This window comes from Hirundo rustica, chromosome 3 (genome assembly GCF_015227805.2).
Source record: "Hirundo rustica isolate bHirRus1 chromosome 3, bHirRus1.pri.v3, whole genome shotgun sequence".
NCBI lineage: Eukaryota > Metazoa > Chordata > Aves > Passeriformes > Hirundinidae > Hirundo > Hirundo rustica.
Window position 1 is genome coordinate 101,454,174 of NC_053452.1, and position 22,420 is coordinate 101,476,593.

The window sequence follows — 22,420 nt, forward strand, 5'->3', positions numbered from 1 at the left end:
CTGTGGGCTTCAACCTGTTCCCCCTCCCACCAGGCAGGCACCGCGCCTCACCTTCCCCTGCCCTTCGGTTTTTGTTGTTAAACACCATTCGAACCACACGGCTGGAATCGTCCTGCCTGTCGCTGGGATTACCCAGCCGGCGCCGGCCACCTCCTCTCCCCTCGGGGCTCGGGGAGGACGGGCTGAGGGAGGGAGAGAGGGAGGGGGCCGCCATCTTCTCAGGGCGGGCGCCGGTGGCGAGCGCGCGGCAGCAGGTCCGCTCCGGGGGCTGCAGGGGGCCGCGCCCCCGCCCCGCGAGCGTGTGAGGGAGCGAGGGAGGAGGAGGAAAGCGAGAGGGAGAAAGCAAAAGGGAGGGCGGGGTGCGGAGGGCAGCTCCCGCGGCTGGGCGTGTGCCCGGCCCCCGGTGCTGCGTGACCGCGCGGGAGGAGCAGGAGGAGGAGTGTGGGTGCGGGGAATTTCCTTGTGTGGCGGCGGAGGAACAACACCGCTCCAGACGGCGAGGCTGCGAGGAGGGCGCTGCCGCCGCCGCCGCCGGTTGCCGAGCGATGTGAGGGGGAGCCCCCCCCTGCGCCCTCCCCTCCCTGCCCCTGGAGCCGCCTGCTTTCCCCCTCCCTCCCCTCGCTCATCCCCGCCCCGCCATGCCGGACCAGATCTCCGTGTCGGAATTCGTGTCCGAGACCAATGAGGATTACAAGTCACCCACCGCCTCCAACTTCACCACCCGGATGGCCCAGTGCAGGAACACGGTGGCGGCCATCGAGGAGGTGAGCCCGGGCGGGGGGCGCGGGGCGCGCAGCCCTCTCTGGCCTGGCTGCAGAGAACAAGGAGCTACCGGCGCTGGCTCCTGCCGCTCCCTCTCCCGCCCGGCCCCGAGCAGCGCCCTCGGCTGCCGCTCGGAGGAAATGGGGCTCGTTACACTGGAGAGGGGAAAGAAAAGGAGCGGGGGAAGGGCCGGGGCGCCGCTCCCCCGGCCCGCGGGGCTCACGCTCCGCCCGCCCCTCAGCGCACGGCGGGGCAGGGTCGCCCGCCGCCCTCAGCTGGGGGAGTTCGAGCTGTCGCTCCTAGCTCCTCCTGACGCCCGAGGAGCCCCGATCCGGGCGGTTCCGCCCGCTTTCCTCGTAACTGGGGGGTGGAACTTGAACTCTGCAGTCTCCTCCGTCAGCCCCTTCCTTCACAGCGACACCTGAACCGCCTTGGCCTCGCCGGCTTGCCGTGTGCGGCTTCGGCTTTCCCTGTTTGTCCTTTCCTTGAGTGTGTGTCTGCCTGCCTCCGGGCACAGGTGGGATTTAATTTCCAGTTCCCGCACACAGAAATTTAAACGCACTTCCCCCGGCCGTAGGGTTTAAGGCAGCCTTCTCTGGGGATCCGCTCCCTCGGGGTCGTGCCCGCCCTTGGGTGTGCGGGGTCCCGAGCTCCCTCTTCCTTGCCTCCTCCGGGACAGGCGGGCTGCGGGTGCCTGGCGTGAGCCGCTTTTGTCTCGCCGAGAGCCGGGTGTTTCTCTGTCTTTAAAGATACTCGGAACGTGCCGTTGAACCCGATGGTGGGAGCCCACCCTCCTTCCCACGGGGGATGTCTGCCAGCACTCGGGAGAGGGAGGCTCTTTTCCCTCCTGTTTCAAATCAGAGGGAAATCTGGGACAGGTCTGAACACAGTGAGAGCACATTCCATATCCCAGTCATACACGCACAATGAAATGAGAAGCGTCTGTGTATCTTGTCTCCTCTAGCAGCTTCTCTGAAGTAACTTGTAGGAGGGGGGAGTCCTACTTGTGCAGCAGATTAATTTGCTCCATCTACCTGTTACATCAGTTCTTACAGTGTGTGTTTAGTTGATTTGTTTTGTAGTAAGCATATATTTTAAGACGAGCCTCTTCAGCAAGAAGAATCTTGTCAGTTGTTGATGTCCTTTCTTACAAAAGAACTGCCACTAGCAATGGATTATTAACGTGTCTTAAGTGAACAAAACCCAGGTTAGGTGTTTAAACACCCTTTTCAGGATTTTCCTGTTTTGCCAGTTCCCAAAACCACTAAAGCAAGGAGTTGAATTCAAAATAATCTTGTTCCTGAGGTAATTTTCTGCCCTGCAAGCTTGCACTTAAATGCCTGGATTTAATTATGCTTTATTAACCCGATAGTCTTAAGATCAACAATTCTGTAACAAAGACAACCTCTTCCTGAATATTTATAGTAATGAATAATTTTAATTGCAAGGTAGAACTGCTTAATAATTGAATAATACAAGATTGAAGTTGGTATAAGCATTTGGGTCAAAAGAAGTTTTGTGAGATTTCGAGATTTTTATTACAGTTCTGAAAAAAATAATTTTCTGTAAGTTGAATTTAGTGTATTGGTGTTTGACTTTTAATGAAAAACAATCAGAACATTAAATCTTTCTTTGTATCTGAAAATTTCTAGTATTAGAAGCAGTCTGTTTGCTCAGTACAAAATTATCTTTAGTAATAATGATGATAAAGAATGAGCCTAGTAAAGTTTGCAAGGCAGGAGGTGAGAGATTGCAGAGACTGGCAGTAGTTGTTAATAGTATTGATCTATCTGGCACTTCTGGCAAAATATCAGCAGTTCCTGCCTGTTTGTGCTGCTATCTGAAAGCATGTGTGGAGATGACTACTGAATCTTTTTCTCTGTGATTTGTCAAGAACAACAAATATATTTTCATAGTTTCAAAATGGTGAATTTTTTTTTTTTTCAGGCTTAGACTTCTTTGGTTTGGAAATACTCAAGTCCTTTAGCATGATGTGCCTGGTTTTTCAGGTTAAATGTGGTTCTTGGATAAAAAGCTGTCTATAAATTGTGTAATAGAGAAGTCAGGGCTCAGCACCTTTTTTCTGGAAGGTTGGGCAAGGAGTAGTTCATCAGCTTGTTACGAACTAAAGCTTGTTAAAGAATGCATCTAAAAATGTTCAGGGAATTCAAAGAACCTGTGTGTTTCCAGTGGCACTGGTAGTGTGAAGCATTGGTTTCCAGAGCACACTGCTCTCTTGCAGCAGGCAGTGTATTTCTGGGGACTGGGAAGTCTGGCTATAACTGAGGGAATGTGTTGCTTTAAATCCCCTATAACTGAGAGGATGTGTTGCTTTAAAGCAGTTAATAGGTGAGTTGAAACTGGCTGACTGCTGACTATGTGTGTGCAGTGTTTTGAACAAACGACTGTAAGACCTAGTTCATTGACCGAAGACACATTTTTTGCTTCCCAGGATATTATATACGTTTATTAAATCAACAAAATAAGTGGTTAATACTGATACTTAGAGGATGTCTCTTTACTACCACTCCCAGAAAATCTGGTTCTGGAATGGAGTATTCAACTGCCTGCATGAAGCCAGCTCTAGCCTCCCAAGTCTGGTGCTCCCTTGGGAGCTGGGGAGGCAGTGCAGAAGCACAGGAGGGGGAGGCTGCCGTGACTGAGCTCAACTGTCAGCAAGCACAGTTATGTTTTACATCCCACTGGGATGTCTTTTGCACTTAACATTGCTGGCTACTAGTTTTGTAATTCTTTGTTAATTAGCAGGTATCTAATAGTGTCTTAAAAGTTTAGTTAATGAAGCTTTCCATTGTGGAGTGGAAGAGGCTTGTTAAGTGAGGAAATCAATAAGATGTTGGACAATTAAAAATGTATAATTTACCTGTATATCTTTGTGGGCAGTGGTATTGCCTCAAATCTGAACTTGGATTAATTGACCTCTGTCAGTTTCACAATATGGTTGATTCTTAGTATCAGTTGAAAATACTTTCAGTTTTACTGTTTTATGTGATTATATACACTGGTTATAGACCATGGATCAAGGCTTTTGAGATCACCAGAAACACCTGCATTGCAGTTTGGGAGCTGGTGCCTGTTCAAACACTCGCAGAAAGAGCATCTGATTCTTTGCTGAATCTGTTTCTTTGCTCTCAGTAGTGGAAAAGGGATTAGGAAAGGCATGCTTGTGGAACACAAAGTGATTTCAAAGGAAGAGGAATCATGTAATTTCTGCATTGTTCTCAGATTAGGATGTTGCTTAGCAAAATGTTGGGAATATTCAGCTTCTTCTGAAACAAAATTATTAGTGAGGAATATGTCACAGGCCCTTACGGGTTACTGTTTAATCTTTACATGTGTGATAGTGACTAAGATTAAATAAGTTTTAATTGATAAGAGTGCAGAGCATGGTCACATGATTGGGGGTGGGGTTGCTTGAAATCAGTAATCTGGTCTGACAACTGCATCCTTTTTGTCTGTTTCTATTAAAGGTTACAGGATCTAAAAATTTGTGGTGACTATTCTTAAACTATAAATACTTAAAAATCTGGTTTCAATACTGCTGTTACTTAGAACACAAGCTTCTTTTGTGTGCTGTAAGCAAAGTAAAATAGTCCCTAAATTGTAATGAAATCTGCAGAGTGGTTCTTGTAACTGTGATAATTGTAAAGATTTTTAGAAATTAGTTTAAAGAGTAGTTGAATGACTAGAAATTAATTGTGCCACTTTTTTTTTGAAGCGTGAGTTAATTTTTACAATAAAGAGTGCAAGTTTTCTGTTTGGACTGTTTACTGGGGGCCAGTGCTGGACAAGTAAGTAGGATAGGGAGCAGTTTTGCAGGACAATATGTAAGCAGAGAGTAGCAGACAGTCCCTGTGCTGAAGGCATTTCCATCTAAGTCAGGACTCAGGTACAAAATTTACCCACCTACCTAAACTTCACTGCATGCACAGATTTCCCTGTGAAGGGAGGAGAATGGAAACATTGAGAGAAGTTTAATAGGTTACTGGAACACCTCCACAGCATAGTGGCACTTGCCACTGGAATAAATGTGTTTGAAAAAGTAGAGAAAACAAACGTGGTGGAAATATGTAAAGTGTACAACCAAAAGAAACAGTATAGTGGTACCAAAGATGGTTTTAGTACTCTGGTTAGAAAGAGATTTCAGTTGCTTACAGTTTATTTAAAAACCACTCTCAAGGAATTTTTGTAAAAGCCGAGTAATTACTGTTAAAGACATAACTTGTAATTTCAGGTTCTCTACTTGCTGTTCTGTAGGTCCCATTCCATGATGATTATACCTCAATAGTTCTGTTCTTTTACACTTTAAAAGATTTTTTAAAAATTAACAGTCCTACAAATGCAGCATGTCATTTCTGTATCAAATCCTTTTCTTCCTCATTGTCATTTATCATGCAGTTTTCTATCAGAAATGGCAACATCTTGCCACCTAAGGCAATCCACAGTTTTCAGCTGGCTTGGAGTATGTAAGGGATCAATGTTTATTGAATTTTATTCCCTCTTGTATGGTACAATTCTGTAATATTCTCTTCTGCATTTTGGTTCTGCAAAGCTAACAAGGGGAGATGTAATAGCAGCTTGGTTGGGGAATGTGAGTCTGGATGCATGGATACACCTATACATTTACTTTTTGCTCGCTACATTTATGGGACTGGATTCTGTTTTCCTATAGTTGATGATTGTGCCTTGCGTTTCCAAGGTACATGAAGAGGGTGTTTCTGAATAGTTTGAGAAGCAGTAGTACTTTAGTACATTTTGAGAAATTTACTACAGTTTCTTGTCTATTTCTTTTTAATAAAATATATCTTTATATCCACTATAGCATGCTCTTTTGTAGAACATATTTTCACACTTTTCTTACATCATTACTAAATACTCTTCCATAAATACATGTTGTTTAAAACTTTCTTTGTGTTCCACTTCTGCTTCCTTTCTGGAATCATGATTCTCTGTCATCAGCATCCAGAGAGGTTTCTGGAAAAGTCATTATAACACAAAAGGCATGATGATTTCAAAAGGAGTGTGGGAATTGCTTTCTTTTTGAGAAGAATATAGAGGATGAAAATTGCAGAAATGCAAAAGCTAAAGTGTATGTCTTCAGCTGGGGCTTTGTGCATATTTTCAAATAGACAGTTTAAACCTTAAACCTTTAACATCAACATGCAGTCAGTTAAAACAATGTCAAACCACAAAAATAGATTTCTGTGCACCTTACCTTAGTGCATTTGGTGATGAATCTGTTTCACATTACCAAATGTTCCTGTTCCTCCTAGGAGGATGAATGAAAAATATAGATTTATAAAGAAAGATATGTATCTTTCTGAATTATTTTACTAATTGGGGTTTTTGTGTTTTGAGTTTTCCATAATGTTGCTGTATTTTTTCAGAACCATCTTATCTGAATCTAGTGTACTTCATGCTGATGCTAGAAGAGGGTAATGTAGAATGTGGCTACTTCTGCTAAGGTTTAACCCACCTTCACTTCCTCTTCTTATCTTCATGTTGTTCTCTGTATACCATAATATGCAGCAATGTTAGGTAAAGATGAAGCCTTTATTCTGAAAGGCTTTATTGCATAGTCACAGGACAAAAGCCTAATCCCTGCTCCAGAATTCTTACATGACAGTCCACATGTCAAGTGGATCCAGCTGATGAATACAGGTGGAGAAATGTAAGAAAACTTGCTGCACCTGACTGGTGTATTGTGTTAGTAGCTGAACCACTGTGAAGTGCTTTCTTTTTATTCATATGCATTGGAGTAGTGGTTACTAAGCACTTAGTTCAACTCTTAAATCTATTATTTATTTATAATTTCCACCTTCCATATGTGTGAGTATGTGTATTACATCCAGCCATTCCCTGTGTAAGCTCCAGCACTGCAGCCCACACCATCTGTCTGCCCCACTTTCCCAGAAACAGCCTTTCCACTTAAAAGTTCCACAAAAGTCAGGTCAAGCCTTGTTTAGGCTGACTCTTTCCTCTCTTGTCATGGGTATCAAGCTTCTCTATGCTTTCAAAATGTGTACAGTCTCCTTATCTTTAATTTCTTGAAACTCCTTTGCTACAGCTGTTGGTGCTTTGTCCTACCTCCGTGGCGGTCCCTGCCTTGGCCCAGCCCTGTCCAAGGTACTGGAGCAATGGCTGGAACTCAGGTGGGCTTCATGCTAAGATGAAACGCCTCTCATGGATGGGCCAGTGGCAAGAGCCTTCACTTGTTCTCAGCCCTTGCTGTCTCCAAATAAATCTTATATTCTTCATGAAGTTGCTAGAGAGGGAAGAAGTCATGTTATAGTCAGGCATCTGTCATGGCGAACCAAGATGCTGACTTTTACACAGAAGCTGGAGGGGCTAATGTGAAAATTGGTGGTTTAAAGGAAGGAATCAAGTTGTGGAAACAAGTACAGTGTTTGTTGAATAGTGGGGACTGAATTAATTGTGTACTAAAAGCAAAACAAAGAAATTAAAAGCAAAACATACATATATGTATATATGGGGAATATGTTATTAAACTGAGAGCTAGTGAGGTCAGTAGAACCAAGGAGTTCATTAAATATCCCAGGAAAGGTGGAAAATTATGAGAAAATCTACAGACTTAAAACACTCCAGGAAGAATGTCACAAATTATCTGAGCCTATCAGACACGTGAAGAAAAAGCCAGGTATTCAGGGGAAAGTTTTGTATTAAAGAGTATGTGTAAAGATAAAAGACAAATTTTCAAAAGTCAGGTTTCTTTAGGAGTGACAGGAGGCAGTAAAGAAAACAAAAACACTCTTAAGCACGTAGAATTGCAAGGAGAAAAAGAACACGTAATACACTGTTAGTACGTAGTAGTATTAAAGATAATGTAGTTATTGTCAAATCTAAACAAATGCTTGCTACAGTTTTTGAGCTCAAAGTGTGGGAGAAGGTAATATGGATGTCAGGGCTAGAGACGCAAGTAATCAAGGCAATAAACAAAATTGTGAGCTTAAAGCACTCAGTTTATTGGGACTGGTTAACTTATTTCCCAGGATCCTGAAAGAACTAAGATGGTAACTAGCAAATATTTCTGACAAATCTTCTGAAGACTAGGATGATACCTGATGTAGTACAGAGGGTTAAAAAGGCAGGAGTGGAAAGAAGATGAGAAATATTTGCATCTAAAAAAAAAAAAATACTGCAATGAATGCAGAAATGCAGACCATGACAGTTAAACTGAGGAGAGGTGTTCTTACTCAAATATTGCAAGTATTCCTGGATGAGTGGCAAGCAAGTACTGGTTCCCCTCCTGCTTCCAGAAATGCTTGAAAAACACTCTAAACATGCATTTACAGCAATTACCACTGCTATTCAAGACACCAGTGCTTTCACATTTGTAGCACAGTCAAACGTGCAAAGAGGTTAACATTAGGAGAAATTGTGCCTCCTTGTTTACTCTTTCAGCAGTGCTGGAAGGTGCTTATGGGAAAACAGAATTGCTGAGAATCATACTTGTAAAGCTGTACAAGGTGGGTATACCAGGGTTTCATATAGCATTAAAATCTCTCCTTTGGTCCATTTTAACTGAGACAGATTTTTTTTTTTCTTTAACCCAGCTGGAAAACGTACTTCTAGTTATGGAACGAACAGAAGTTTGAAGTTTGTTTATATTAACTTTATTGTAAATTGAGGGCAGGACTTTATCTTTTTTTGGTAGCCTTTCCCCCACATAGTCTCACATTTTTTATTTTGAAGTTTAAGCTGTTCTGTATCCAAAATGCTTACTGTATAGCTGCTCTTGGTGGGAACAGAGACATCAGCTCAAAGAGTTTTAGTATTAGAGATGAGATTTTCTGTGATTAAGGTGACCACAAGCTTCTTTTGTTTGGAGTAAATCTAGACTTCTGAAGTTTACATCAATCTAGGGATTAAGTGGTCAAGTAAATTTGGCTAGGAAGCAACAAAAAATGGTAACACAAGAAAGGGAAGACTCATGAAGTAATGGGCAGCTGAAATGTTTAAGAGGTAACATGGAGATCCGTCAAATGTGAAGAACAGGAAAAGAAGATTTGAATTGAAAACAAATTGAGAGATTGAGAGAGTTATCCAGAAGCAGAAGTAGTGGTAGGATATGAGGAATTGAAGTACCAAGGGGAATTGCTACTTGGGGAGAAGCATTAAAGAGGGGATAAGGAAATGCATAAAAAGTCTGAGGAATTGGAATTGACAGAAACTGAAAAGGAAGAGGGAGTGTGGCAGTGTTCACTCAGGAAGTAGGGTGAAAACACAAGCCTGAGAATGTGAGGGCAGGGTTAATGTGAAAAGGATTGGTGTAGCAAGGAAGTGGGCAGGAATGTAGGGAAGGGGTAGTCATGGAGGACAGGGAGTATTGGTGATCTCTTAGCTATATCCTACTGTGTAGTTTAGGAGTGGAAGAAGAGTTCTGTATGTTCCCCAGAAAATGGGATGTAATACTAAGAATTATGGAGACTTTATGACATATTATACATACCTAAATTTTATTTGGAAACAGAAGAAAATCTACCTTACTGGGAGAATTTATTGATGGAGGAACCGAGATACAGTATTGTAACTGAACAGGCTTTTTCTTGTGAGCAATGGTGCTTTGCAGGAAATTAGCTTGGGTGGTGTGATTCAGTGCTTTTCATCTCAAGTAGTAGGCTTTGTTTTCAAGTGAGTAGGTGTTGGACAGAATTTGAAAAATTTGCTTCTTTGTGTGTGTGAACTCTGCTCCACAGAAATATTTACTATGTAAGTGACATACTGTGCAGTGAAGTGTATTTCTTTGGAGTATATTCTGTAAGAGGTGGCTGTAAAAGTTAACATGAAAGAAGCTATAGTATAAATTCTAGCATCTGACTTGTTAAACCAAGAAGAAATGGAGAACTGAGAGAGAAGGCTGAAACTCTGCTCCTTGTTGTCTTGGAACAGTGTAGTGTTCAGAACCATCTGCTGTTTGTGGACTCCTCAGCTAGCCCTGATTAAAGATCAGATTATCAATGTAGTTCTAGCCTGAAATCTATAATTCTGTCTAGGCATTATGTTAAGTATGTGTATAGATACATCAAAACAGCTGAAGTGATTAGAGCTGAACAAATTACTTTCACATTCCTAAAGCTTTGTGCTACATTTAAAAAGCATATAGGATGGGAAAATGGTACTGAAGGATGTGGATGTTCTTACGGATTATTTTTTCCTGTTTTATGATTTCTGTTCATTGTTAGTGAAAGATTTCTTTCTTAGAATATGCAATTTCAGGGAAACTTAGGCTGTATTCTACGGAAGCAAACACAGAAACAAATGCATTTAGTAATGATTTTGAAGCCTGTCAATCAAACAGGATCACTGTTTGGCTATTGCAATAGGAGTAGGAATTTCCTTAGCATTTGCAAACACAGAACCCCTGCTCTGTAGTCACATGCAAAACATGCAGTATGGAGTTTTGCAAAGCACATGTTTGTAATAATTTGTTTATTTTCCAGCACTGTCGGTGTATGTTACACAACAATAGAAAAAATGCCAGCAGAGTCCTCCTACACTCTGAGCTCCGTGTAGACTAGATGTTAATTGTACTGATGAGAATAGCATTGAAGTAGTAAATCTTTTGTAAGCTGCTTTTTGTTTGGTTTCATTCATTCTTCTGCTTAGTTCACTCTGTTCTATTGCTTAAATGGTCTGGCTGTAGATGACGAGCTTTTAATAGAAGTATTTCCAGCCTAGTCTGTTTTAGGGACGGAGTGGTGATGTTTGCCACTGCCTTTCCTTCCCCGGGCCATACGGGTGTGGCACTGCTGCAAGGACACACGGTGTTTGGTCACCTATAGATTCAGGCGTTTGTCTCTTCTGCTTCAATCGGTTGATTCAGTAACTCTTTCCTATTTCATTTAAGAACAGCAGCAGTTCTGGTAGACATGGACATGCTTCTCTGTTCTAAATTGCTTCAATTTTAAATGTGGAAGTTCTTTGTCTTAGGTAATGTTTTGTCTTAGGTAACAGTTGTGTATGAGTTTACCTTCCTAACGCTTCATTGGTGATAAGGGGAAGTACCATCTGTTCCATTTTATAGATACCTTCCATGACATGAACTCTCATTATTTTGGCAAAATCCACTCTGGGGACAAAGCTTTTATTTTTGCATCAATATTATGCAAATGAGTATTGTATATCTCATATAACATTGTATATTATTGTTTACTACACTAATAATTGCATCACTTAAGATTCACGTAAACTTTGAGGCAGCTGTCTCTAGTGACAGGAATGTCTGAGCTGTTAATTTTAGTTATACTTAAAGCTGCTGAAATTCCAGTAGAATTTAAGATTGTTGCTTTCAAGATTTTAATACTGTCCTGTGATTTCTTTGTTGAGCACCTAAGATGAATGGCAGTTCAGGTGCATTCTTTCATTTAAGTGTATTGATAGTGAGACCATGCAGAGATTTTCAAAGGTACAGTGAATTACAGAGAATTTGGAGTGAAAATCACAGGCTGAAGTCTGGAAGCCACTATAGAACAGAAATAATTTTATAATGTTTCAAGAGAAAACAATTTTTCTCATTTGACACTGGGTTTTATGTGTAATAATATACCATTAGTATATTAACAGCATCTACCTATAAACCTGTATATGAGTAGATGCTGTTAATAAATTTCTACCCTGATAATAGAGAGTTGATGTCCAATATGCTGCTTTACCTCTGATGAACCTTATTTTGACAGCTGGTTCTGTATGCCCCTAGTAATAGTTGGTTCATTTGAGGTGATTTGTCTTACTCTCCTGAAGTTCCCTCTAGATACCTCTGCCATTCTTTGTTGTGGGAATATGGTGTGTTAAGAGTTTCAGGTGTATCATAAACTAGACAAGGTTTGTGTACCTTCTGTTCCCTTTCAGAATGGATGCCTTGTATGTGTCTGCCAGAGCTGTTTGTGACACCAATTTATTATTTATTTTTGTTAAGAAGCTCTCAGAGGCCTGTTAAGACTGAAGTTTGATTTTGCTATGTTGCTGTAGACTCTTCTCTTTTCTAGGCTAGTTTCTTGTTCCTAGAATTACTGGATACCTAAAGAAGAGAAAGTCAAAGGAGTGTTGGATGGGGTGGGATAGATCAGTTTATGGCATCCAGCTGATCTGTGCACACACTGGAAAGGTTCTCATTTTTAGCATAGAGTAAGTGTATTATACATAAAGAGAAACAAAACTGTTTAGGTTTTCATTGTTTTATAGAGGTTGTAACAGGAGTGTCTGCCTGGTTCAAGTAGAGGTTTTGAAGACTACAAATACCAAATTAGACCACTAATATGGGAACTTTAGAGTATATGAAGGTGTTTTGATTTGTTAATTGCTCCCATAAATAACTAAAAATTCTCTTTTCAGAAAGCTTATCACATGCAGAGTAAAAGGGCATTATATTCTGCAAAGATTAATTATTGTTGCCTCTGATGGTGTCTAAAAAGATTCAATGCTGGGGAATAGAGTTACTGAATTTAAAAAAATCTGCAAAAGAAAAATCCCATCAGCCAGCTCATCATAATACTGTGGAGTGATAGCGGGTGAGGATCAGCTTCTTCCAACAGCTGGACTCCGAACCATGAAAGGCTTTGATGGATGATGACAGCAGACAGAAATGCAAAAACAAGAAGCTAGAAAAACGTCTCTTTCAGGGTGAGGACCAGAGAATTTTGACATGGATTAAGGGTTGGTAAATCTTTCTCGTCCATTTAAGACAGTAATCACTGGAACTTTAATCCTGTTGCCTATGTTACTTTATTTTACATGGTGATATATCTTAGGATGTTGAAGCATGTAATATTAAATAAGTGGAGATGGATATCAGGAATTGGCTACTACAACTGAAAGAATAAGCAACAATTAAACATTAAATAAGGGAGCTTTATTTACACACCCTTAGTTTATAAATGAGCAACTGTAAAGAGTAAGTGCATCATCTGTTACATTGCTTATGAGATCTGTATTTAAAGTCCAGTCGTCTTTGAAAGCAAATAGCTGCAGTGTTGGAGAAGGAAAATACATTTCTCAGTGTAAAGATTGGTTAATGCAGGAGGTGGATGTGTTCTGGAGAAATAGTTGGCATAAGCAGTTTCCATTCTTTCTCTAAGCATGAGATTTTATTTCATAAAAGTGCTTGATGTCTGTTTCCCAGTTAACTTTCCCAGTTAAGTATCTGTTGCATTTCTAACTTTTTGTTGTGTGAGGGAAGCCTGTGGAAATGAATTAATACACAGAACCTGTTGTGTTTAGTGTGAAACAGTCTCATTTAGTGACTTGTACTAATAATGTAACATTTTGTATCTCTGAACCTCTGATTTGAGATTTCTCTGGTTTTTAGGCTTCCCTTTGTTGTAATAAATGCATTTTACCAGGTCATCATGCTCAGGTCTGGTTTTATACACAACATAGAGCAGTGCCAAATTCTCCCATCATTTACCTTTGCAGTAGAATTATCTTGCACTTTCAAATATTAATTTCCCAAAGCACAGTGGTATTACTTCTTTCCACTGTGCATATCCTTAGCTCAAGAGTTTACTACATTCTTCTGCCAAATACACCAGTGCTTGTTTAAACAGATTGTCTTGGCATTGTGCCCACAAGAACCACAAACCCAGATGCTGGAGAAAGAATGCTTTTGTGGAAAGGGACCTTTCAGAGGTGATTCTGCCATAAACTCTGTCCCTTTTTTGCAGGTTTGTCTCTGAACTTCAGTCTCTTTAGCTGACAGGTCTCACACCAAAGAGCTCATTTATACAAATTAACTGTCATAGCTACTTCAGTTTTTCACATGCACACTCCAAGTAAAGTAATTGCCCCAAATTAAAGTTTTTTAAAATTTCTGTTGTTCTAGAATACTTTCAGAAGCTACAATGCCTGGCCCCAGACTATGCCTGTAAGGGTTTTTTTCCACACTTTTTATCAGTCCCTCTTTGTATCAGTGAATGTGCAAAGGTGATCAGTGTAAGGAAACTGGAGAGGATTTAGAAAAGAAATGAATACATTGAAGGAGGAAATGACATAACAGTAGGAGAATGGAAAGAGGATTCTGGAGAGGGATAACATAATATAGGAAGTTTTTTTACCACCCTCTCTAGCAGAAAGGTGGATTGAAGTCAGCAGTGTTGACAGTTAATTTCTAGTAGAAAAATAACAAACTGAGACAGAATGTCTGTGGATATCTCTGATCTTTTGAGTCAGCAAGGATTAATTACAGCAAATATCAGATTGCCTGTAAAGATACACCAGAAAAGCCAAACTATTGTGCTTCCTGGATACAAGCATAAAAAACTTGCTGTTGTTAATTTTTAAACAAGACCAGTCCAGTGAAGCACAAGAGCCTTGTCTTGTTCTGCTGTCGCTACAATAACTACTTGATTGCCTCTCTTTTCCTTAACTGACCAAGTTTCTTCCTGTGCCCTTTTGTTTTTGGGAAGGATGTTCCTATATGTGTTCAGCATCTGCAGCAGCCTCTGGCATTATCTGAAGTACCAGAATAGATGTAGTGCAGGATTTATGATTGTTGAGTAGCCTGATGTTTTAAAGCAAGTTGCTAAAATTAAGTGTCAGATCTGATTTTGTTTTAAAGAGAGATTAAGATAACTGTGTATAGTAAATCAAATATCAGTGTGTTAATATTTTTTGTATATTTCTCAGTTAGATGTTCAGTATATGGAAGAATACATGAGTTCCTGGCTCCAGGATAATTTTTCAAATGACAAAAGGATTTGTTTCCCAAAATTTTGTTACTGCTTTAGCAGTACTTCCAAGCATTTGTTGTTGTTCCAATAGACTCTTTATTTTACAAAATAGTAGCCTTGAGACTCTCCTGAAATTCAGATCCAGTTCTATGAATACTTTCAGCAAAACCCCATCCAAACAGCTGAAAATGTGAAATAGTTACTTTTACATTTTCCAAAAGGAAGCTGCTGTGGGTAAGAAGGAAGGAATGCGTTAGAGATTTTGATTTGTTTTAAATACAAAATAGAGGTAATGGCCGACTCCTTCCTTTGTCACTACTTCCCATGGTATGCTGTCAGGTTTAGTTTTTTTACTTTCCCTTGTCTGGAATGAGAAAATTTGGGCTTCTTTTTTCTCTCTAGAATAGTCTGTTGAGCTATGTAGTGTTTATGGTTATCAGTCTTTTGTTTTTAAACTCATTACTGGAAACTGGGAGATTATCCTGGGGAAGGATGTGTACGTGCTTTTCCTTGCTTGCTGCCACAAACATCTGCTGTTGGCTGCTCCTGATAGAGGATATCAGGTTAAATGCAGTGTTGATCTGATCCAGTATGGCTGTTCTTCTCTTCCTTCACAGATAATTAATTATTTTCTGGGCCACAAAGTAAAAAGACACTGGTGTGAGGACACTTGTGTAGAGATAAAGACCCAGACTTCTGCTGTAAGACTGGCACAAAAGATGCTTAATGAACTGCTAAAGCCTGGGGACTCTCTTCTCATGCTGCTGCTGCCCTGGTTTTCCCTGTACCCTTTGGCTCTGTAAAAGGTGCCAAAATCATCTCTGGTATGTTCAGTTTATGAGTTTCTCTCTTCCTGCTTTTTTTCCTCCCTGAGTTAAATATGCTAATAATAGAACAGTTTGTTTCTCCTCTCTCCACTGGAAAGAGCAAACAAAACATTCACCTTTTGTGCCAACCATCTATATTGCACAGATCTATTTAGACAATATAGATTTGGGGATTGATGCTGATCATTTTCTTTACTGCTTTTTTTTGGGTGGGGAAAAACAGCACAATTAAATGTTTGAAAATTGTATACCCTGGTGGGCTTAAATCTCTCTAGGCAATGTGAAACAGACTCAAACAGAACTATTATTATTATTATTGTTATTTATTGTTGTTGAGGCATACAGAGTAGGATGTAGAATAACATTTCAGGATGTTTCAGTAATCTCAGACTGATTTCTTCCTGGTAAGATGGATTTGGTTCTAATTAGTTGACATATTTTACTGTTCAAAGTAGAAACCTTTGAAGCAGCAAAAATGGAAATTGGCCTTTGGCAAGTGAAACTGGACCTTGTTCCTACATGTGGAAAAAAGCTTTGCTACTTGTCACTGGTAGCTTGAGTCCTCTCTCTTGTGTTCCTTTAAAAATCTACATTTGATTTTGATATGCTTGTTCCCCTCCCTAGTATACTTCTGACTATAAAGTAATTTACCTTAAAAATGTTTTCATCAGATTGCCATCAGAAATCACAATTGTAAATGAACAGAAGACATAAATACGGTATTTGGAAGAAAGATTGCACAGACAAGGACACACACTCAAGAAGGTGACTTTCAAGTTTCAGTTTGAGAATGTGCATAACACTGCTTCCACAATAATGTGACTTCTTATGTACTGTAGAGAATTCCCCCCCCCCCCCCCTTAAATCAAAGCTATATTTACTGTTTTTAACAATAGAGAAATTTGAGTGCTCATGAGTAGAAGCTGAGTGGGACTATGAAAGTTATTTATATGGTCTCAGTTGTGCTGAAACAAATGCTAAAATAAGCAGTCTTACATTAGAGGTTTTTGAGACAAAACTAGAAACATTACGTGAGAGGACAAAATGATCCCACCATGTGAAATAGATGGTCAGTTTTCTTCTTATTCAGGATTTTACTGGGTATTTTAAGCGAATAAAAAGCAATGCTAGTATATGTAACATCTGAAGGCATTTTAAAATTCCCTGCTTCTGAAACTACTGAGAAATGCACCAAGAGGTTGAAGTAGGGTGCATTTTGATGCATGAGTGTGCATTGGTATAGTATGGGTATATTTATAGCTTGTATAAACACAAGCTTAGAAACGTGAACTATAATGAAGCTACAGCTGGATTTAAACTGATTTTCCAGTGCTAAGATGTGGACAAAGAAAAGAACAAGGAAATATGAAGAACAACACTAAAGACAAGGAGCTGACATTTTCAAGTTTTATACTGAAATCTAGATGTGAGTAAATACCAGTGCTGATCCATTAAACAGAGGCAAAGTCCCCCTCTATATTTATTTGGTCTGTTAGCAAGACTGAAATACAGTATTAAAGATGCAAAGCTTTTCAGTATTTTGCCGATTGGTTGTAGGCACACATAGGCAGTCTTAAATGTCACACACTCTGAGAAGATTGCACGGAGGGAGGGAGGAAGGAATAGACAAAACCTCCTACAGGGGCAAGTGTCCTTTTCCCACTGCAGTTGGAAACATAGTGATTGTATTTCATAAAAGTATCCAGGTCCCTCTTCAAATGGCTCGATATTTGTTATCCTTTGTTTCCTGTTTGGAAAACTTTCAAGAAATGATTTTTTTCCCCCCAATTTCTAGTCACAGTTTGTTAAGGCTCAGGTACAGCTTTGCACTGACACAACTGAAAAGACAGGCAGGGGGTGAAGAGAGGACCCAAAAAGCCTGACCTGTACAATTAAGGTTTTAGGTTTTGCTTGTTGTGTTGTCCTTGATACTGTCTGTGAGGTATTTTCCCCATTATACTTTGTTTTGATGTGGAACAGCTATCTGAAATGGGTTGATGCTTGAGTTGTGTATTAGGGACATTGCTGCCATTTCTGTTGGACTCTGGTTATGCTGTGCCTTGTGTGTTTGTTCCTCTGCTATCTGATTCTGCTGAAAGTGGAAGTTGGTTGAGAGTCGTTTCAAACCAAAATGATGACTTTAGTTGAGGAAGAGGATTTGAGGTATTTTCCTTGCTGGGAGTTTGTGCCTTCTGACTGAGGCACTCTTGGAACCAGAGGATTTTATGAATCCATGACCTGTCTGGATCCCTGACCATGGTAATACAATTAATCCCATGCATTTATCCTTCCAATACTTCCCTTCCTAAAGAATTATCTCCCCCAAACTAAGGTGCTGAGATTTAATATTTTCTCAGCTACACACACAAATCTAAGACTTAGCTTGAATTTGTAAGTTTTAAGTCTCTGGCTGTTAACCTTCTCTTTGGACTGTTGCTCATATTGCTTGTAGTTGGAGATACTCCTTTCACTTGGACTCCAAGAGGGTGATTGCCCTTAGATGCAGTCGTCAATGAAATGATTCCTCTGTAGTCAGCTGGTTGGAGGATACTTTCTGGGGTTATTTTTAGAAATCACCAAATATACAAAGAGGGAATTCACTTCATGTACTCCCGTCCAAACAGCTGACTAATCTATCCTTGGAGATCACACTAGGTACCGACTTGTTTTAGTAGATAGAATTCAAAGAAGGTAAACAGATCTGGCATGGCTATTATGGGCTTGCTTAGATGGTTTTATTTTCCCCTTGCTCTGTACTTCAGAATTCCAGGTGAAAAGGTCTCTGCACTTCTCCTGCTCAAATGTTTCAGATGTGAACTATAAAGATGCAGGAGGTAAAACCTCCAATGGGTATAGCAGTACCATGACGCTGTAACCGTAAATGTTAAGGCATTGTCTAAATTGGTTGGTTTCCATGGAATGATGTGAAGATTTTGTTCAGCTATTGGGGTCTAAATAGATTCAGTTTAAGACTACTTCCAGAATCAGGGGGCTTAATATTTCTTTTTACATTCACTATGTTAAAATAGTTGGATAGACTCCTCGGGGCTGACTTTTCCACTTTTTGTCTCTTACACAAATGATTTACAGTAAAACAGTGGTAGGTCAGATGTGCAACTGTTGCAATTCATTGAAATGTTTGGAATGAAAACTGGAATTAATTTTGTGGGTTTTCTTTGCTTTATCATGTATCATGCTAAACAGCTCTCAGCAAAATCCAATTTGTAGTGTTCAGTATTGTTCTTCAGTGGGGTCTAAACACACCACCATCTGTGGAACCTATATTTTCTTCAAACTTCTCTCCTTTTTTTGTAATTAGTAATACGATTTCTAGTGTTCAGTATTGTTCTTCAGTGGGGTCTAAACACACCACCATCTCTGGAACCTGTATTTTCTTCAAGCTTCACAACTTTTTTTGTAATTAATTTGTATACCATAATTCTGCTTCTCCCTTCTGGAATAATTCTACATTTTTGAGTCTGCTCATATTTCACTTAAGTAAGCAAAATGGTTGCCTGCTTTTACTTCTTTCTTTGAAACAAATTGATTATAAGTGCTTGAGCATTCTGGGCAAGATTTAAACTTGAATTTTACATAGTGTTGGGGAAACCTTAGTCTAGTGTTAAACTGTGTGAAAGATATTTGAGAGATATGCAATTTATTTTTTTCAGCACAGCAGTTAGAAAGTTCATATAGTTGAGAATGCAATTAACTAAATTATCCAGGAAAACTGAAATTAAATTCCATTTTCAATATTCTGCCTAGGGAAGTGATATTGCTCATTTCTCCAGCAATGTTAGAACATATGATGGGTGAAGACTGTTTTAAGCTTCTTTAATAATTTAGCATGGAAAGACGATATTGTGTAAATTGTTTCCTGCTGAGTTTATGTGATTCTGGTCACCAGCCAAAAAGGGAGGAGGTGTTTTTTTGGGCAAGGGGACAGAATAGGTTGTATGGATGGAGGTGGAAGCAAATAGCAAGTAATTTATTAATTATGGAAATAAAGTTAATTATGTAATAGTTATAACTACAGCAGGCTTCCAGGGCAGAAATTTGCCAAAGGACCATCCACTACTACATTTTTCTCTTTTTTTTAGGCTCTGGATGTTGACCGAACTGTTCTCTATAAAATGAAGAAATCTGTCAAAGCCATAAACTTATCTGGTCTGGGTAAGTACATAATTCCTGTTAGTTTCTGTTGGTGAAATTGGAAGATTTAAACAGTCAGACGTCATACTGAATCAGAAAGAGTTATATTGGTAACTGTGAGAAGACAAATATGTGCATTTTAAACGGCAATCTTGAACTGTTTGATCATGACCTCAGTAAGGTCGAGACGTTGTGAGGTCGCTAAACCTCTCTTGCTGCCATACTGGTACCAAGCGGTGAAGCTGTGCTCTCCTCTTTCCGCTGTGTGTAGGCTACCTGCTCCTGTCATGCCTGCTGCTTGGCAGATCCCTAGATGAGTTTTTAAGCTTGTATAAAGCTGCGTATTCAGTGAGATCAGCTTAATTGGGATTGGATGAGCACCTGAAGTGGTGGGGCCATGTGTATCTTCAAAAGATGAGGGGGTGAAATTACTCTTTGGCAGCAATAAGGAGCTACATTGGCTCTACTGCTTTGTGAAACCTCAGTCTCCAAGGTGGCTTCCACTTTATATATGTTGAGAACTTCATGACAAGAGGGAGCTGATGAGCTGCAACTTTTTATTATCATGATATAAAAAATCAGATATTTTTCTTACAGTGGTGTATAAAATACAAAGAACTATTGCTGTATGCATTTTTAAATGTATGTCAATCTCTTAGAGTTGTGTATATTTATCTTCTTTGAAAAAATAACAGAAGCTTTTGTTTTTGTGGATCAGCAGCATTTTGTGAATAAGAAACAGCATTTATTTTTGTGGATAAGAAATGGCATTTGGTTGGCTTTTGTTCTTACTGTGCAGTTCATAGCAATTAGAGCTAACAAAACCTATATTAAATGCAAAATAGATAGGCCTGTCAACCTTGGAGAGCCACCAATATCTGACAGAACTTGTGGCCATGTTGGTGTTCAGACAAGGTTAGAACAAGAACTGCTGTAGTGTAATTCATCTCAGCTAATTGAAAGGAAGTTCCTTGTCGAATGTAATAAAGCTGTTATCTTTGAATTGTGGAGGGTCCAGTTTAGGATTCATCAGGAGCTGTTTCATTGATTTGGCATCCTTTATTTTCTTTGCTTCTTTTTCTTGCTTGGCTGGATTTTTTTGGCTGTTGAGGTTTTTAAAAATTTTATTCTAGAGTGCTAGACTATGCTTCATAATCAGAGTACCTGTTAGAATATTGTAGCATATCACCAGTCTTTACATAAAATCAGTACCTTGCCCATGTTTTAAATTTGTGCTGTCCACCCAATCTTGACAAGAAGACTTTGGAGGCATTTATCTTCCACCAGCAGAAACATCACTAACCAAGCCACTTGTCAGCCCCTGGAGTTTCTTTTGGCAAAACAAGCCCCATGATCCTACACTCAGAAGAGCACAGTGACTGGATTTTTAGTATAGATTCCCTAAATAGTTAATATACATATTTTGTCTTTCTTTTATAATGTGAGAGTTAACAAACCATTATTAAGGATTACACAGTGACTCCCAATTTGTACATAGCTTGGGTTCTTACTTAAAGAAAGCTTCTAAACCCTCAAAACTGGATCAAGTTTATTTTCTTGATTTCATACCTTTTGTTTGCAGAGAAAATTTAAAATTTGTCAGGAAAACACCATATGACAGGAAGAGTATTTTGGAGGGTTCCATGAGAAAAGTAGATTTTTCTGTGTGCTTCAGAAGCATGTAGGGAGTAACAACTCAGTTAATAGTATTGCTGCAATAAACTACCATCAGCATTCTGGGGAATGTCTCAGAATCCAGAAGAGCAGTCCCTAGGATGCTGGGGAACAGAAGACTCTGGGGGATGCCAGGTGGAATGGGTGCTGTGCATGTTTCCTAAGGTAGAAAGTCAGCATGGCTCAGCTACTGGTTGCACATCTAACCATAACACTTAATGGTAGCAGCCTTTCGGCCTTGCAGGGGCAGCTTTCTCTTTTTGCTGTAGGAATTGTGGCCTGACCTCTTCTCTCACCTGGGTTCACGTAAGCTAAACTGGATGCAGGAAGCAGCAAGAATGCAGAGAGCAGTGTGGAAATAATTCACCTTACTGTGTAGATGTGAGCTCTCAAGGAGTTGTGACCTGCTACATCCTCATTTTTGCTGCCTATGCCAGTTCTCTGAAAGCTTATTCAGGTGTATATATGTCACACAGTAGAATTAGTTGAACATCTTTACTTCATCCTACAGCAAAAATTTTGCTAAGTTCTCAGCCCTTGCTGTTGTTGCAGAGGGAAAGAAATAACTTTCAGTGATAGTACTCAGTTTTAAAATTTAATAGCTATCTGCAAACTATAGGCTGCAAATTCAAGTGCTCAAGTTAAGGACTTGTAGAATTAAGGCTGTTTGTGTAATTTCCATTCTTTGTGTACATTATGCCAGTCTTTAATTACATGGTGTTATACCGCTTCTGCAGAGAGTTTTAGTTTCATATATTGGAAATTAGAGAAAATTTGTTGCTATTTGAGATGCAAAGTTCTTGAATGGCTGTCCAGATAGGACGCATGGACAGACAGGCTTGTTTTTAGCCTGGAGCATGATAAGTTTATTGAATAGGTTGTATAACTAATTCACTGAAATTTGGGGAAGGACATTGTATCAAAAATCCTTTGGATGTTAATGTGTTGATATTTACAAATGGGCTTGAAATGATTCTGAATCTTTGCTTGTTTGAACAGATTAATCCTCTCTAAATAATCTTCAGGGTTTATATTAGTCTCATGTAATGACCAAGACAGTCTTTGTCCTTATTAATGCATAACTTGTTTTCTAGGGTGTTGAGTTTCTTTTTCCCTGACTTCCTATGAAGCTTTAGAAATTGTCTACAGCTAGAATAAGAAATAGGCAATTTTAACTTTGTCAGGTGCCAACTTGGTGTGCTTTGTCCCCATGCTCAAGCTTGACACGGTAACTAAACTTGGCTTCAGAAAAACTTTCTGTTTTATTCCACAGATCAAATTGACTTTTGCCAAAGAGACTTT

General features: G+C 39.7%; 1 protein-coding gene across 4 annotated transcripts in view; it reads left to right on the forward strand.

The window, feature by feature from the left end:
- The first annotated feature begins 443 nt into the window (after window positions 1-443).
- Window positions 444-22,420, forward strand: part of ASAP2 (ArfGAP with SH3 domain, ankyrin repeat and PH domain 2) — an 85,618-nt gene continuing 63,641 nt past the window's right edge. The window contains exons 1-2 of one of the 4 annotated variants that reach the window (XM_040059438.2): window positions 444-764; window positions 19,393-19,465. In XM_040059438.2, the coding sequence (XP_039915372.1) occupies window positions 639-764; window positions 19,393-19,465 (199 nt within the window). In that variant the 5' untranslated portion in view covers window positions 444-638. Of the gene's footprint in view, window positions 765-1,181; window positions 1,280-19,392; window positions 19,466-22,420 lie in introns of those variants that run through there. The other 3 variants (XM_058419909.1, XM_040059440.2, XM_058419910.1) reach the window with 3 other exon arrangements.